The sequence below is a fragment of the Stenella coeruleoalba genome (genome assembly GCF_951394435.1).
Source record: "Stenella coeruleoalba genome assembly, chromosome: 10".
In the NCBI taxonomy this organism is placed as follows: Eukaryota; Metazoa; Chordata; class Mammalia; order Artiodactyla; family Delphinidae; genus Stenella; species Stenella coeruleoalba.
The window spans coordinates 8,129,686-8,145,886 of record NC_137156.1 but is presented as its reverse complement, the minus strand read 5'-3'; the positions used below and the strand labels follow the sequence as shown (position 1 = coordinate 8,145,886).

General features: G+C 39.2%; 1 protein-coding gene across 1 annotated transcript; it reads right to left on the bottom strand.

Moving 5' to 3' along the window:
- Nucleotides 1-480: 480 nt before the first annotated feature.
- SMIM13 (small integral membrane protein 13) lies at nt 481-15,965 on the bottom strand. Its single transcript, XM_079934119.1, has 2 exons — nt 15,882-15,965; nt 481-4,755 (listed from the first exon to the last, which is right to left on the bottom strand). Exons 1-2 carry the CDS (start codon nt 15,955-15,957, stop codon nt 4,568-4,570), a joined length of 264 nt encoding a protein of 87 aa, XP_079790245.1. The 5' UTR covers nt 15,958-15,965; the 3' UTR covers nt 481-4,567.
- Between the last annotated feature and the right edge of the window lie 236 nt (nt 15,966-16,201).

The window sequence follows — 16,201 nt, the reverse complement described above, 5'->3', positions numbered from 1 at the left end:
CATTCTACATTCTTGGCAGCCGAGCACTGCAGAAGAAAAATCAGTACTTGGCACTCAGCCACTGCAATTCATGGTTTCCTATTGCAAATGGGTTCCAAGGCATCCCTCCATCTTTTCACTTGGCTTTGGTCCATTCCCTCACTCAGTCTTCCTGGTGGTTAATACTAACAAAATGTGAGACATGATCTATGGTAAACAGATTTGCAAAACAATCTTGAAGGTACTGGATAAAGCGTGAGAAGGAAAAAGGCTAAACTTGAAGTGTAAATGAGCTCTAATGCTATGTGCCCTTAGGTTCCAAGTCAGTTACTTTCATGGCACTAGGAATACTACTGAGAGGTTGTCTTAATTCTTATAGATGTTTAGAGTTTGACAAAGGAGGTGAAGGGTGAACCACTGGTAAAAGTGGCTGGTTTCCAATCCCTCATGTCCAAGGTACCCTTCACGCTTCTTATTCTTTATCAATGAAACAAACACAACTTTTGTTTTCATTTTAATTTATTCTGTGTAAAGTGAAGCATCATACAAACCACAGAAGCTTTAGATATAGTGTTGACCAGTTCTAAAACAGTGAATAATCGTTTACACAGCCTCATCTCTAATTTTACATCTCGTTATACAAAGGTACTATTAACACACACAGTTCTAATTCCTTATAAACCTATTTGTCAAGCAGCAAGATGACAATACATCATAGCATAGCACAGAATGTTTCCTCTAAGAAACCAGAGCAGCAGTATTTGGTGAATGGTTATGCATAGAACTGACTTAGAGGGGTAAACACTGGTCATAAAACAGGCGACACATGTATAGTAACAAATGCAAAATGCAACTTTTTAAATTAATATAAGATAAAATGTTACTCTTTATGCTTTAAGTTAAAAACTATAGAATACTTTAAAGGCAGACAATAATCCTAGACTCCATAACAAAATACTATTCCATTAATTGCTTAAGGATCCATAACCTCTGAGTACTGCTCATTGGCTTTTTAAAGTCAACCTGAAATATAAAAGCACTTGAAGTTTACCAGTCAAAAGCTAAAGTTACATTGGTTACATGTCACATTAAAACATACCTTTTAAGAAAAACTGACTTTAAAAAATACTGCATTGTTGACTTAAAATAATTTCAAAAACTGTTGCTCTTAAAAGTAAAAATGCACTACTTTCAAACCTTTCAACAGTTTGGTTTAAAATGCCCTATTTTGTGAATCCGTTACTTAACATATTCCCAACTTTCAGCAAAATAACAGTTCGAAGTTGTTTTTAAATCTGATAACACCTGAAGAAATGGGTCAGCATGTCTATAAATTGGCTATCCACCACAAAATGACGTATTTATGTTTCCACCATGAAAACATCACTACAAAAATCCACTGGATGAATTCTATTTTTAGCTTTATGTAAATATTAAAAACCTTATTTAACAATGTCACACAAATACTTAGCGTTTTTTGGCCTTGAAATCAGAGCAATGCTACCAATAAATTTGATACAGGCAATCTTCACAAAAGTTTCAGAAGCAAAAGAAGAAAAAGATTTGGAAATGGCTGTTTGGGAAGGAAAAGCACCCACCAGAATCCTCATTTTAGAATTAATCCTCAAACGATGACGTCCTTGTTCGCCATCGCTGTTTGTGAGGATTCAAACAAGACTAATACTTGTGTCTTTAATGCTCAGGACCCTCTAAACTTTAAAACTGACCACAGGCTACTCCGTCTCCTACTAAGAAACTGAAAATGCACTTACAATGAGTTCTGTAAGTTCAGCTACAAAAGCACTAAAACAGGAAAAAGAACAAAAACACTATATCACACAAATAATTCTGTGTTAACAACTATTTCTCCTGCCTCTCTCAGTGGCCTTAGAAATATGTACTATGGCGAGTGTACTGGGGGGAAAAAAACGTTTTAAACAAAGGAATTCGTTTGTAGAATTCTCATATTGGCAGCAGTGACTTCACTTTCCTAAGAGTTAAAACACGGTAGAGTGTGAGCTATTAACACGCTTTGGTTATATTTCCCAAGCAAGTTAAGCAGAACATTTCACACAGTTCTATCTTAAAAAGACATCCATAAAAGCATAAATATTAATAAATAATACCAACATGTACATCTTTCAGGGATTAATTTGTGGATGACCCTTGCAGATTTTAGGGGTTATATCGGCCATCATTCTTAATACTGACACAAGAGGAAGTTTACCAGCTACTTAAAGTGTGTCAGCAACCATTACCTAAACCTAAGGTACCCACTACAAAGCGGAATCCACAGCTCCAAATATCAGACTGCAAAAGATCTAATTCAAATATCCTCCCAGCACCAAGAAGCATTAACGTTCTTTCTAACTGATGAGCATTTTAATGTGATATTTAGCTAGTATGAAGCATTCAAATTAATGCTTGAAACTTGTGTCACTGTTCTGTTAATCAATATAGTCACATAAAAACAGAAAACTGCATCCACTAAGGAAATAAAGACAAAGACTGTGCCCCACTCTCAGCTGCTAGGGACCTCTCCTTAGCAAATACTTAAAAGTAAAGTTATACTCTGTAAATTCCCTTTTAGTACATCCAAAGGGCTACAATGACAGCAGAGGTGTTCACCACCTTAGGGCAGAGCAGATGAACTGTTAATAAACAAACGAAACTATCAGCATGAAGTATGAGGTATCAAACAAAATTACACACCATCATAAAATAGAGGTGATATTCTGTAATGACTAGTTCTTGAGAAACAAAGGTTTAAAACGTAAAAAGAACTTGGATTAATAAAATAACTTGGCTTCGCATTTCATGCTTGTATAAAGCAGGCAGCACTAAACAGGAAGGTTCTTTAATCCACATCTCCCTTCCCCAGGCAACAGGCAGTCCAAAGTTCAGTGAAGACAAACGTGGGAACCTGGCAAGAATCATTTTACAGTAAAGCAGGCATTTTCACCCACTCTCTATTTTTTCCTCAATACCCAGTACCTCTGAGGTCTTGTCACTGAATTGCTGTTTGTGAAGAAGTATTTTCTCCACAACACATGCCTTGAGCATGAAGTCCTCCCATACAAAAGGAGTAACTAATCCTACTCTTCCTAAAGTAGAGGATAGGGCCTAGATTCCCAAGTTACTAGTCTAAAATCTTGAATAGGGTGCTCCAAAATGTATCTCACAGAGGATAACTATTTTAACAACATTCTAAGAGTCAGAATTAAGGTCCCCAATAAATAATTGCTATCCTAGAAAGAAAAATAACTTTACAGACTACTTTTTTTCCTAACCTAAGATGCCATCAGTTGTAAGACGCACCACATGTATCACTAAGAAAACACATAGGCAATTAAACTATGACACAATGCTTGTGTATCCTGTAGAACGTCTACTTTTTTAATTTACTCAAACAGCTTTTAGAGTTAAACAGATCTTTATCGCGTCAATCTTGTGCATACGTAAAGAAAGTATATGATGAAATAAGTTGGTTAAGTTATGACTATAACTTCACAGTCTTGAGTCTAACTCCTCTGAATCACTCAAATCACAGCCATCGGTGTCTGCATTCTCCCAGACCACAGCACCCTTGGCATCATCAAGAGTGCCGGCAATGCAGCACCTCTTAATACAGCACTCCAGCACTGCCTGCGGTTTGGTATCAGCAGGAAGCGCTGGACAAAATGATGTTTGACGCCTTAACGACAGTCCTGCTCGATGCATGAATCGATCACACCAGCCTCTTGTTGCTTTGAATTTTGTTTCATCTATTCCAAGGGTTTTGGCAATTTCTCCTGCCTTCAGCTGCATCGCCTGGCGTGTGACAGGCAGTCCTTTTGCACGTGTCTCACTGACAAAATGTAGCACAGCTTCGTCTACTTGTGGGTATCTTCCTTTCTTAGGTCCCGTAAAGCATTTTGTTGTTGCTTTACAAGAAAATATGGAATTTCGGTCATTCCTCCAGCGACGGATATTTGCTTCACTAATATCGAACGTACGCCCTGCTGCTCTGTTTCCATGCTTTTCTGCATACACGATAACTTTTCGTTTCAATGCCGAATCATAGTGTAATCTTTTTGAAGACATTTTTAAAAGCCAATTAAACCTGACACATTTGATACCAACAACAGGACAAACCTTAAGTCCACACAGGCACAGGCGAGGATAATTGCACCATGACTACTGCCTGCTTGACAGTAATCATAAAATGCATCCCGATTTCAGACAAGGTATAATGTGGGGGGAAAAAAAGTACAACATAGAACTAATATTAATAAAATATGGTTTTTCAAGCCTGTAATATTTACCAGATTAACACCAGTGCAAGAAGATAAGCCCAAGAGTCAAAGAATAAGTATATATGTAGAAGTATATAAGCAAAAATTATCTTTATGATGAAATCTGCAATGGTCCAATTTGGTTGTAATTCCCTTTGTTTTCATATGGCTTACATGTAAATCTTTTTTTGAATTGGACTTAAGATCCAAGAATGAATGTTCTTCAATCTTTTAGCAGATTGCAAAGCCAAGTCATTACAGAGAGAGACTCCCAGTGTCCTTTGTCATTCACTATCAGAGGACCACGGCTCAGGTCAGTGGCCTTCATCAACAGGTACCCTCCTTTGGCGAGCAGATCTGATCCTGTGTGGAGATGATGAAGCATCTTCTTCTGTTTCAGACCCTGAAGGTTCATGATCTCCCTCCTGAGATCCTGTGTCTCCCACCAGTTCCCGAAGAAACTTGAATTTTGATAAAAAAAGATGCCAAACAAAATACCAACCTAAAGAGAGATAAAAACATTAAGAGAAATTATGACACACAGTATTATCAGTTGGGAACATTTCAGTTAATTGTGTGTGGGGTGTGTGTGTTACGAAATAGTATGTGTAATTTAAACGTATATGTGATTACAATTTATATAACAAACATTTATCAAGCACTTACTATGGACACGGCATAAAGATAAACTCTGGGATTCTACAGAATGGCAAAAACAGTTTCTGCCTTTATGGAATTGAGAATTCAAGCTTGGTCCATCTACATCAAATTTATAATGAGATTATGATATCTAAGTAGAGTGTTTATTGTATTAAACTCAACTTTTTGAGAGCATTTTTCTGGGGAAGAAAGAATACACCTCGCTATTTACCTGGACATTCGCACCCCAATGCCAGTATTTACTAAAAACAAGTGTGCTTCAATCAGAAAGCAAGACAGTAAATGGCAGGATTTACTAAATCACCTGCACTTTGGTAAAAACTTCTCAGGACCAAACTATTCAGGAAGTTTCTAGAAATAATAAACTTTCACAGAAAATTAATAAATTTTCTTTAATTACACAATGCAAGATGAAAAGCCAGAGTACCAGTATCTTAAATTCAAGATTTTAAAAAATACAGTGTTTTCATGTCAAAGCCATTAAAAAGTCTGAATAACTCTCCTAAAAAAAAAAAAATTACTAACCAAGTTTTGCTTGTTTTTGCAAGGAGTTTTAAGTTTTAGACGTCCACTAATATAGAACTAACAGTCAAAAAGGAGAACACAGGAGATAAAACTCCTGAAGCCATGACTGGTTGCCCTGAAATGTTAAAGAGTACTTCATAAACAAAACTAACCACTGCTAACAGTTTTCCATGCTAGCGTGTATTCTCGATGCCTTCTACTTTAAAACTCTCTAGTTTCATAGAAAAGCAATGGACCATAGCATATTCTGATGACTAGCATTTTATGGAAACAAAATCCAACCAGCTTTTCTACCCCAGCATTACAAAGGCCGAGATGAATGGCCACTTAAGGAAGTTTCTAATTTTACTTGTTTCTTTCTTATAATCTCTGGGGGGAAAGATGAACATAAAATCCTTGGTACTAAAAACGTAACTTCAGAGATTTAACCCTTTTCTCAAGTTTTTGACTTCCTTTAAGCTTGAGTGCTGAGTGCTAACTGAACCACACCACAAATATATTTTAGTCAACTGTGTGAGGAAAGCACCTAACTCTGTAAGACAGTATTTTAACGATACTCCAAATCAGCAAGCTCTCTCTTCACTCAAAATTCTTTGTAAAAATAGGCACAGCGAGGTAGAGGGAAGAGCACTGGAGGGGTCAGGGGGCCCAGGCCTGACAGAAGACTGATAAAGCCACTGTGAGGAAGAAATAAATAAAGGGCTTAGGCGCCTAGCACCGAGCCCACATTTGGTGAACTGCTCTATCGGCAGGAGCTGTGGCTGTCCCTGGGCAGTGGGATCTGGGGTGACTTCTCCTTTGTTGTTGATTATCTTTTTTATTGAGATACAGTTCACCTATCATAAAATTCACCATTTTAAAATGTACAAGTCAATGGTTTTTAGCATATTAACAAGGTTGTGCCGCCATCACCGTTATCAAACTCCAAAACATTTTCATCGACCCCCAAAGAAACCCCATACCCATTAGCAGTCCCCTCCCCAGTTCCTCCCTCCCCAGCCCCTGGGAACCATTAATGTACTCTCCTGTCTCTGGATTTGTGTATTCGGAGCGTGGCATACAGACGGAATCACAGTACGTGGTCTCGTGTGCCTGGCTTCTTACACTTGGCATATATTTTCAAGGTTCATCAAACACGTTGTTGCATGTATCACATTATTCCTTTTTATTGTTGAATAATATTCCATTGTAAAGACACATCATATTTAGTTTTAACCATTTACCAATTAACAGACCCGGGCAGTTTCCACTTTTTGGCTGCAATGACCAACTGCACAAGTTTTTGCACTGACGTGTTTTCATTTCTCTTGGGTATACAACAGACCTTCGAACAAGACAGGGGTTAGACCCTCCCCACAGCTGAAAATCCACCTGAAACTTTACAATCCACCCTCCATATCCACAGTTCCACATCCAAGGATTCAGCCTCAGATCATGTAGTGGACTGCAGTGTGTCTTTAGTGAAAGAAATCCGCATGTTAAGTGGACCCACACAGTTCAAACCCATGTTGTTCAATGGTCCACTATACCTAGGGGTAGAATTGCTGCGTCATATGGTAACTTATGTGTAACCATTTGTGAAATTGCTAGTCTTGTCCAAAGCAGCTGTGCCATTTTACACTCCCATCAGCATGGTAAGAGGTTCTCAACTTCTCTACATCCTCACCAAGACTTTTCATTGCCCGCCTTTTTTATTACAGTCATCCTAGTGGGTGTGAAGTGGTTTATCATTGTGGCTTTTATTATGACATTTCCCTAATGACTAAATATGTTAAACATCATTTTCTTGTGTTTATTGGCAATCTGTAAATCTTCTTTGGAGAAATGTCTATTAAATTCCTCTGCCTACTTTTTAATCAGGTTGTTTGTCTCTTTAAGTTGTAAGAGTTCTTTATATATTCTTGATACCAGACGCTTAACAGATATATGATCTGCAAAACATTTTTTTCCCATTCTGTGGGCTGTCTTTTCACTGTCTTGATAATGTTCTTTGAAGTACAATAGTTTTTAATTATGATGGAGCCTAATTTATCATTTATTCTTTGAGGAAATCCAATTTATCTTGTTTTCTTTTGTTGCTTGTGCTTTTGGTGTCATATCTAGGGAACCGCTGACTAACCCAAAATTATGAAGATGTATGCCTATGCATGCTTCTAAGAGTTTTAGTTTTAGCTGTTACACTAGGTCTTTGATCGATTTTGGTTAACTTTGGTGAGAGAGAGAGATCCAAATTAATCCTCTTGCATGTGGATACCAAGCTGTTCCAGAACTCTTTGTTGAAAAGATTGTTCTTCCCTCCATTAAATTGTCTTGGTACCTTTGCCAAAAATCAAATGATCGGGCTTCCCTGGTGGCGCAGTGGTTGAGAGCCCGCCTGCCGATGCAGGGGACACAGGTTCGTGCCCCGGTCCGGGAAGGATCCCACATGCCGCGGAGCGGCTGGGCCCGTGAGCCATGGCCGCTGAGCCTGCACGTCCGGAGCCTGTGCTCCGCAACGGGAGAGGCCACAACAGTGAGAGGCCCGCGTACCGGAAAAAAAAAAAAAAGAAGTTCAGCTCCTACAATTCCTCCCACCCAAACCTGATATGCAGACACGAGAAACTCCCTACCTACTCTTATTCTGTGGCGCGTGGGTCTTATACCTTATCCTGAGATTGTAAGAGAAAAATGGGAGGGAGGGACAGAGGAATAGCAGAAAGGAGGGGGTGGAGGGGGCAGGGAGAAGGACTGTCCACAATTATATGTACTTAGTCAAAAACTTACACTAATTGTTAAAACAAGTATTGCAGTTTTTCATAGTTTAAAAGGCAAGTCTGTGAGTCAGAAAAACCGGCTGGCAACAGGGCGTGTGTCCTGGGATAAGCAAATAAGCACTCAACTTGTGTGTGCCAGTAACTAAGCATTAGTTCACAGGACGGATCTCATGAAACATAACCGTATATTGTTTTTCTATGCAAGATAAATGTGCTGGCAGCAGAAGGGTAGCAATGGCAGATGAACTTGAACGATGGACCATCACTGTCAACACACCACAAACCCAGGGGACAGTAGTAATCACAGAGTTCTCAGTTCATGAAATGCTTTACATTCGACATCTCATTTAATCCTCTCATTAGCCCTCTGAATTAGTGAGACTAGGAATCATTATCCCCATTTTCTAGATAAGAAATCAAAGGCTCAAAGTGACTCATAACCATTGAAAAGGGCTAGCTCGGCAAAACAGCAATGAATTCAATAAGTGTATCAAATTTCTCATATTTTCATAGTGAAAGTATGGCTAAAACACAAAACACTAATTAGGGAATGAGAATATGATTTCCTACCCAAGATCTTTTTAGTTCAAAAAGCCCAGGTGCAGTAGAACAAAAAATTCTTATCTTTGTGGAATCATTCCTCCCGTGGAGTTAATCCCACCTTCATGATGATATCTAAGTGGTTAACTGACTGGCTCAATACCGATCTTGATTTGTATAAAGCTCTTTTCCACCTTCAATCCTATAACCTTATTTTCCGTTTACACAGAAGGCAGCTAAGGTTCACTGCTAAGTAATATGTCCAAGGCCAAGACACAGGCAAAGTGAAAACAGAATCATGCTCTCCAACCCTTCCCACCAAGCTCCCTCTACTGCACATCCTTCTGTAAAGACACACTGGGTGGCCCCAGCAGACAAGCCCCCGGAGAAACCATCGCTGACCCAACACAACGTGGAACCGAAATACCTCCACACCCAAAACCCTGTTACCCAGTAAATGGAAGACAGATTTAAAGTTCCCTTTAAAACCTCTCCTCTTTTCATTTTCCTCTCCTTCCAGTGATCACAACACTCCCATAGATCCAAATATTACCCCTATTATAGAGGATGACCAAATTTTTCATCCACACTTTCTACCTTTCTTAAACCCCAGGAAGGAATCTCTACCTCTGGCTTGAAGACATCTTTAAAAAGTATACTCGTTCAACAGCTCCTTCTCCGGATGTTCACATTTCTGTAATGGGTGTTGTATCCTTTCCCCATCTCTCAGGTGGGAAAGAGCGTATTTCAGCCCTACCCTGCTTTACTTCAGTGCTATAGATTCTACCTTAATAAACGCTCTCCCATCTGTTTCCTTTGTTATATTCCTACTGCCATTCTCTATCCTACGTCAAATCCTTATTATCTGTCAACTGGATTACCACCACAACTTCTTATAACTCAGAGGCACACTGGAGCCACACTGCTTGGCCATGAATCCTAACTCAACAGCTCACTCGAAATTTGGGCAAGTTAACCTCTATGTGCCTCAGTTTCCTCATCTATAAAATAGAGACAACAGCACCCACTTTCAGAGTCAATGTGGTAATAAAAAGAATTAATGTGTGGAACCTAAAAAGAATGCCCGCACATAATAAACACTCATCAAATGTTATCCATTGTTACCATCTCTTAGGCTCCAATCTCTTCCTCTCCAGGGCAAACTCCACAGACAAGAGGTTACTACCACTGCCACTGAGCTTTTTAAGCATCATGAACACATAATTTTTGCGTCTTTCTACTGTACTGTCTCTTCAGTAGAGTACTCTCTTGGGTGGCTGCTTTAGCATTTCATGCTCACTTCCATCCTTCATTGTCTTAATAACTAACTGTCATCCCCCCAAGACATGAGTTTCTTAAGGAAAGAAAATTTATGGTTTATCTATGGTTTCCACTATGTCCTCTATGTCTTAGAAGAGTATCTGGCACAGAGTAGGTAGTCCAAACAAACCATTCAACTTCCATCCTCCAACCCCAACACACACCAAAAGTACCATAAATTTAAGTGGTTAATGACTTTCACCAATTGATCCATTTCAGAGCTCTTAAGATTTCTACTATGTAACAGAGTAGCTGATAAAAAGACCTGCTGAACGATGTTATTGACAACATTGATATTGAACAATGTTATCAACCAAGTTGACCTGACATGTACAGAACATTCCACTCAATAACAGCAGAATAAACATTCTTTTCAAGTATAGGCAGAACATCCACCAAAACAGACCATTAATTCGTCTCATTAAGTGTAAACCTTCCTAAACTTGATACACTTTTCTCACCATAACAAAATTAAACTAGAAAATGATGTATGGGGGGAAAATGTCCTAAATAAGTCATGGTTCAAAGGAGAAATCACAAGTGAAACTAAAAAATATTTTGAACCAAATAAAGTTGTTTTAAAAAAATCAAAAGTAATACCTGGAAAGAAATTTATATCATCAAATAGCTATTTTTTTTAATAAGAAGGGTCTAAAATCAATAATCTAAGCTTCCACCATAAGAAACTAGAAGAAGTGCAAACTAAAATCAAAATAAGTAGAAGAAACTAAAGATATAAGCATAAGTCAATGAAATAAAATATGGACAAGAAATAAAAAAAATCAATAAAACCAAAAACCAGATTCTTTGAGATCAATAAAATTTATAAACCTCTAGCCAGAGTGATAAACAAGAGAAAAGAACACAAATAAACAATATCAAGAATGAAAGAGAAGACATCACCACAGATCCTACAGATATTAAACGATAATGAGAGAACATTAATTCAGATTAAATAGACATAGTGCTTGAAAGACACAAACTACTACAAAAGCTCACTCAAGAAGAAACAAGTAACTGGAATAGCCTAACATTAGCCCAAATGAAAGATACTGAATTGCAGTTAAAAGGTTTCCCCAAAGTCCTGGCCTAAATTAATTCTACCAAACAGTTAAGAAAGTATACTAGGGATTATGCTTTAGTAATTTTTGGACACTCATGACCTCCATCACAGCACCTGAACATAACAGTTCATTAAGTGTATTTTATTGAGTAATACAAGGGTTATCCACCTTGAGACAGCCTTGGTTTGTACCACATTTAAGACTGTATTTGTAATAGAAATTTAATAATTTATATTGAGGAATCTGTCTTCATTTCTTCTTCAAATGTATGAGGGCCTTCTACATGCTTCTACTCTCTAGGATCCAGGAATAGAGCGGTGAACAAGCCAAAGAAGGTCCCTGTCTTCACTGAGCTTACGCCCTAACTGGGAGAAACAAACACATAAAATACAGTCAGCCCTCCGTACCCATGTGTTCCACATCTGCAGATTCAAACCACCACAGACAAAACTGACAAACATAGACTGAGGAGATGGAAAAAGGTATTCCATGCAAATGGAAATGGATAAAGACGATGAAGTATATGTATACAATGGAATATTACTCAGCCATAAAAAAGAATGAAATCTTGCCATTTGCGACAACCTGGATGGATCTAGAGGGTATTGTGCTAGTGCAGTAAGTCAGAAAGAGAAAGAAAAATACTCCATGATTTCACTTACACATGGAATTTAAAAAACAAAACAACTGAACAAACATAACTAAACAGAAACAGAGTCATAGATACAGAGAACAAACAGGTGGTTGCCATAGGGGAGGAGGTGGGGGGAAGGGTAGGGAATATGTAAGGGAGATTAAGAGGTACAAACTTCAGTTGCAAAATAAATGAGTCACAGGTATGAAATGTACAGAGTGGGGAATAACATCAAGATTTATGTACTAGGGCTTCCCTGGTGGCACAGTGGTTAAGAATCCGCCTGCCAATGCAGGGGACACAGGTTCGAGCCCTGGTCTGGGAAGATACCACATGCCACAGAGCAACTAAGCCCATGCGCCACAACTACTGAGCCTGTGCTCTAAAGCCCATGAGCCACAACTACTGAGCCCACATGCCACAACTACTGAAGCCCGCGCACCTAGAGCCCGTGCTCCGCAACAAGAGAAGCCACTGTGATAATAAACCCGTGCACCACAATGAAGAGTAGCCCCCGCTCACCACAACTAGAGAAAGCCCGCGTGCAACGAAGACCCAACACAGCCAAAAATAATAAATAAATAAAAATAAATCTATAAAAAAACTATAAACAAAAATAAATCTATTAAAAAATATTTACATAATATCTTTGTACGGTGACAGACGTAACTAGACTTTCATGGTAATCACTTTGAAATGTATAGAAATATCAAACCACTATGTCCCGTAACAGGAACTAACAGTGTGGTAGGTCAATTATACTTAAAAACAAACAAACTCAAGAAAATGAGATCAGATTTGTGGTTGATGGAGGAGGGGTGGGATTGGATGACCATACAAACGTCCAGTTATAAGGAAAGTAAGTACTAGGGATGTAATGTACAACAAGATAAATAAAAGTAACACTGCTGTATGTTCTATATGAAAGTTGTTAAGAAAGTAAGTCCTGAGAGTTCTCATCACCGGAAGAAAAAAATTTTTTTTCTATTTCTTTAATCTTGTATCTATATGAAATGATAGATGTTCACTAAACTTACTATGATAATAATTTCATGATGTATGTAAATCAAATTATAATGTTATACACCTTAAATTTATACAGTGCTGTATGTCAATTACATCTCAATAAAACTAGAAGAAAAAAAGACAAAACTGACGCGACTTCCAGATGGAGTTGATATTTATAAGGAAAGGAAAGGGCAAAACCAAGGATGACACCCAAGTCCTTGGCTGCTGACAACATGTGAGGAGGGAGGGAGAAACAGATGGTAGAAATCAAAAGTTCTGTTTTAGATGTGTTTAGTTTGAGATGGTTATTAGATCCTCAAGTGGAGATATTGAGAATAAAAGTTTGATGCACGAACCTGGGGCGCAGGAGAAGAATAAGAGCTGTAGATTTAATTTTAGTCATCAGTTACAGTTACTATTTAAATCTTTAGAACTGGGTAAGATGAGTAAGAGAACAGAAGTAAGGCGAAAATAGAAATACTATATATTTGTATTATAACGTAATGTAACATAAAAATACAATAGAAAATAGCATGCATCTCATGGAGTAATGGCAAGTACTAGTCCGTAAAATTTTTATTTCAGAGACAAGAGAGATAATGGGTAGATAGATGTGGATATAACTAATTGATATACGTAATTTATCTATATATACTTACAAATGTACTGGGAGCAATGAAAATTTATTTCCTATCATAGATTGTGATCAAAAAAAGTTAAATTCTAGCGGATGAGAAGCCAGGAAAAGATAAACAATTAACCACTATGGTAGGAAGAACACCATGAAAGTATAGTGTACAAAAGCCAAGAGAAACGCTTCATGGAAGGAATGCTCACCTGTATAGAATGAGTATGAGAGGTTACGTATCAATACAATTACAACTCATAAGGGACCATGGACTTGGTAATATGGAAGCCATTTGTTATGAACCTTGACAAGGGCAGTTTCAGTGAACAGTGGGAGTGGAAAATATTTTTAGAATGAATGAAAAGCAAGAAAGTACAATCAACAGAGACAGGAGAAGGTAGACCTCCCTAAGGAACCTGAAATTTGAAAATCATAATTCACTATGTGAAAGAATCGGTCAGAGTTCTAGAATAAACTAGGTTATGAGTTTCTTGGGGCAGACCCGTGTCATCAATTTTTAATCCCCAATGTAACTATATTTGGAGACAAGGCCTTTAAAAGGTTATTTAAGGGTAAATGAATTTATAAGGGTGGGGCCCTAATCCAATATGACTGGTGTCCTTATTACATAAGATTAGGACATGGACACACACAGATGAAAGTCCCGGAGAAGACCGCCATCTACAAGCCAAGGAGAGAAGCCTCAGAGGAAATCAACCCTGCTGACACAACGATCTTCAACTTCTAGCCTCCAGGCTACAAGGAAATAAATTTCTGCTGTTACACGTCTGTCGTACATCGTTACAACAGGCCTAGCACACTAATACAACACCCTAGTTTCTCTCTCAAATTTGGTGGGATCCTTCCCGCCTCTTCCTAAGCCCCAGGCCCCTCCTAGTCAAAACATGAAGCTATCACATCATTCACTCTCCCAACAAAAAAGTGCTTGGATTACTTCTTAGAGCTATTAGTCTTGACCATCTCAATCAAAATAAGGCATTCTTTTACTTACCATAGGTCACCTCTCATTCTATAATGTTTTCTGAAACCAAAGGCAGGGTACTTTTAGAAAAATGAGTAAAATTTAAGTCAAATAGCTATTGGGAGCGGAGAGAGCAAGTCTAATGTATGCAGCAATTCGGAATTTTGAGGCCCCAAAGGCAAGTTTGGCAAATATTCTATCTAAGGTGTTGTTACATGGTTTACATGTTACATTCCTATCTCCAGGTAGCTTGCTTCTTCAAGTTAGAAAAGAAAGCATATGTTTACCTCCTTCCTCACATCCAAACAAATCACATAGATCTGGTTTTCCTTACTTCAAGGATCTTAAACACCTACAATTAGCCCAAAATCCTGACATCACAAGCAGGAAACTGAGAAAGGCTTTCCAATTGTTTTATCATCAGAAAAGAAAGGCTGTAAGTTAGAAACTTTAACTCTAGTGCCTTAGTAAAAGCCAGAAAATTAAAAATATACATACAGGTATATAAATACAAATACATATACATGTCTATGCACGTATAAAAGCAAGAAAATTAAAAATATACATACTAGTGTATAAATACAAATATGTCTATACATGTATATGCACGAGTGTCTCCAAACATGGCTGATACTGAGCATTTAGTACATTAATCATGCAATGAATAAGCCCTATAGTATTTTGAATACTGACCAAATTACTGCATCAACCTGAACCCCTACTTCAATAGTGTAATTATCAAAAAATACTCACTGACATCTGGTTCTAAACACTTACCAAATTTTCACAACTGCTCAGCCACTTGGCTAAGAGAGCTGTGGTTATCAGTTACTGTGCGTTAAAAAAAAAACTACAATCGCGCTAATATTACCTTGAGAAAAAAGTTTCACGTCCTCTCGTTCCATGAAGGAAAAAAAAATCACACCAAACAAAACAGCACCATTATTACAGAACTAAGAGTTAGGTTACCTGACCCTGGAAGTTTAATATAGCCGGTGTTTCTAAGTCCTGCCGCGTCTCAACATTTCTGCTTGGAATTTAGTTTAAGCCTGAACTCCAAGGAAACAAAAAATGTCACGCGTGCTTCAAACCCAACTCTGTCCCTGCCCCTGGTTAAACGAAGGTACTGAAACCTCGCTTTATCATCAGAGTCAGAACGTGTCAAAAAAGAAAAAGGAGTAATCAAATCACTTCACCTTCGGATACAGGCCAAGGTTAAAATCTAAGCAGACTGCGGTAAGAATGGCCATCCTGCCGGTGAAGCAGGACCTGCTTTAAGCCCGAGTCAAGATGCCCAGCCCTGGATGCTGTTCTTCCCTCTCCTGGATGACAGCGGGCCTGTCGTGGATCAGGGCTCACTCCCGAGAGGTAAGTGAAAAACAGATGATTTGAAGACACTTGCCCACCCAGGCCTTCTTTTTTTCTTTTAAACCAGACAAAACAAGCCAGTCGACCAGACGCAAGCCGGCGTGTGTACCGCGGAGTGTAACTGCCCCGCGCGACTCCTCACTCACCGCACACCATCAGCAGCAGCACGATCAGCAGCGTTGCCACGAACACTAGCAGGGTCAGCCCGACGCTGTGCCACATCTTGGGGTCAGGAGGGCGGCCGGCTCCGGGCGGCTGGGCGGTGGGCGCGGGCGGGCCGGCGGACGGGCGGGCGGCGCGGCCGGGGCTTCAGCGGCCGGCGCCGGGCGCGGCAGGGCGCCGGGGCGGCATGAGCGGAGGAGGCCCGGCAGCGCCCCCAGGAGGCGAGGCGGGGAGGGGCGGCGCGGGGGCGGCACCGCGGCCGGCCGGCCGGCAGACCCACGGTCCTTCTCGGTCCGGCCGACTG

Coding starts and splice junctions, on each gene's coding strand:
- SMIM13 (XM_079934119.1), bottom strand. CDS start 15,957: ATGTGGCACAGCGTCGGGCTGACCCTGCTAGTGTTCGTGGCAACGCTG. Junction 4,756..15,881: donor GCTGCTGCTGATGGTGTGCG/GTGAGTGAGGAG, acceptor ATCTCTCTTTAG/GTTGGTATTTTGTTTGGCAT.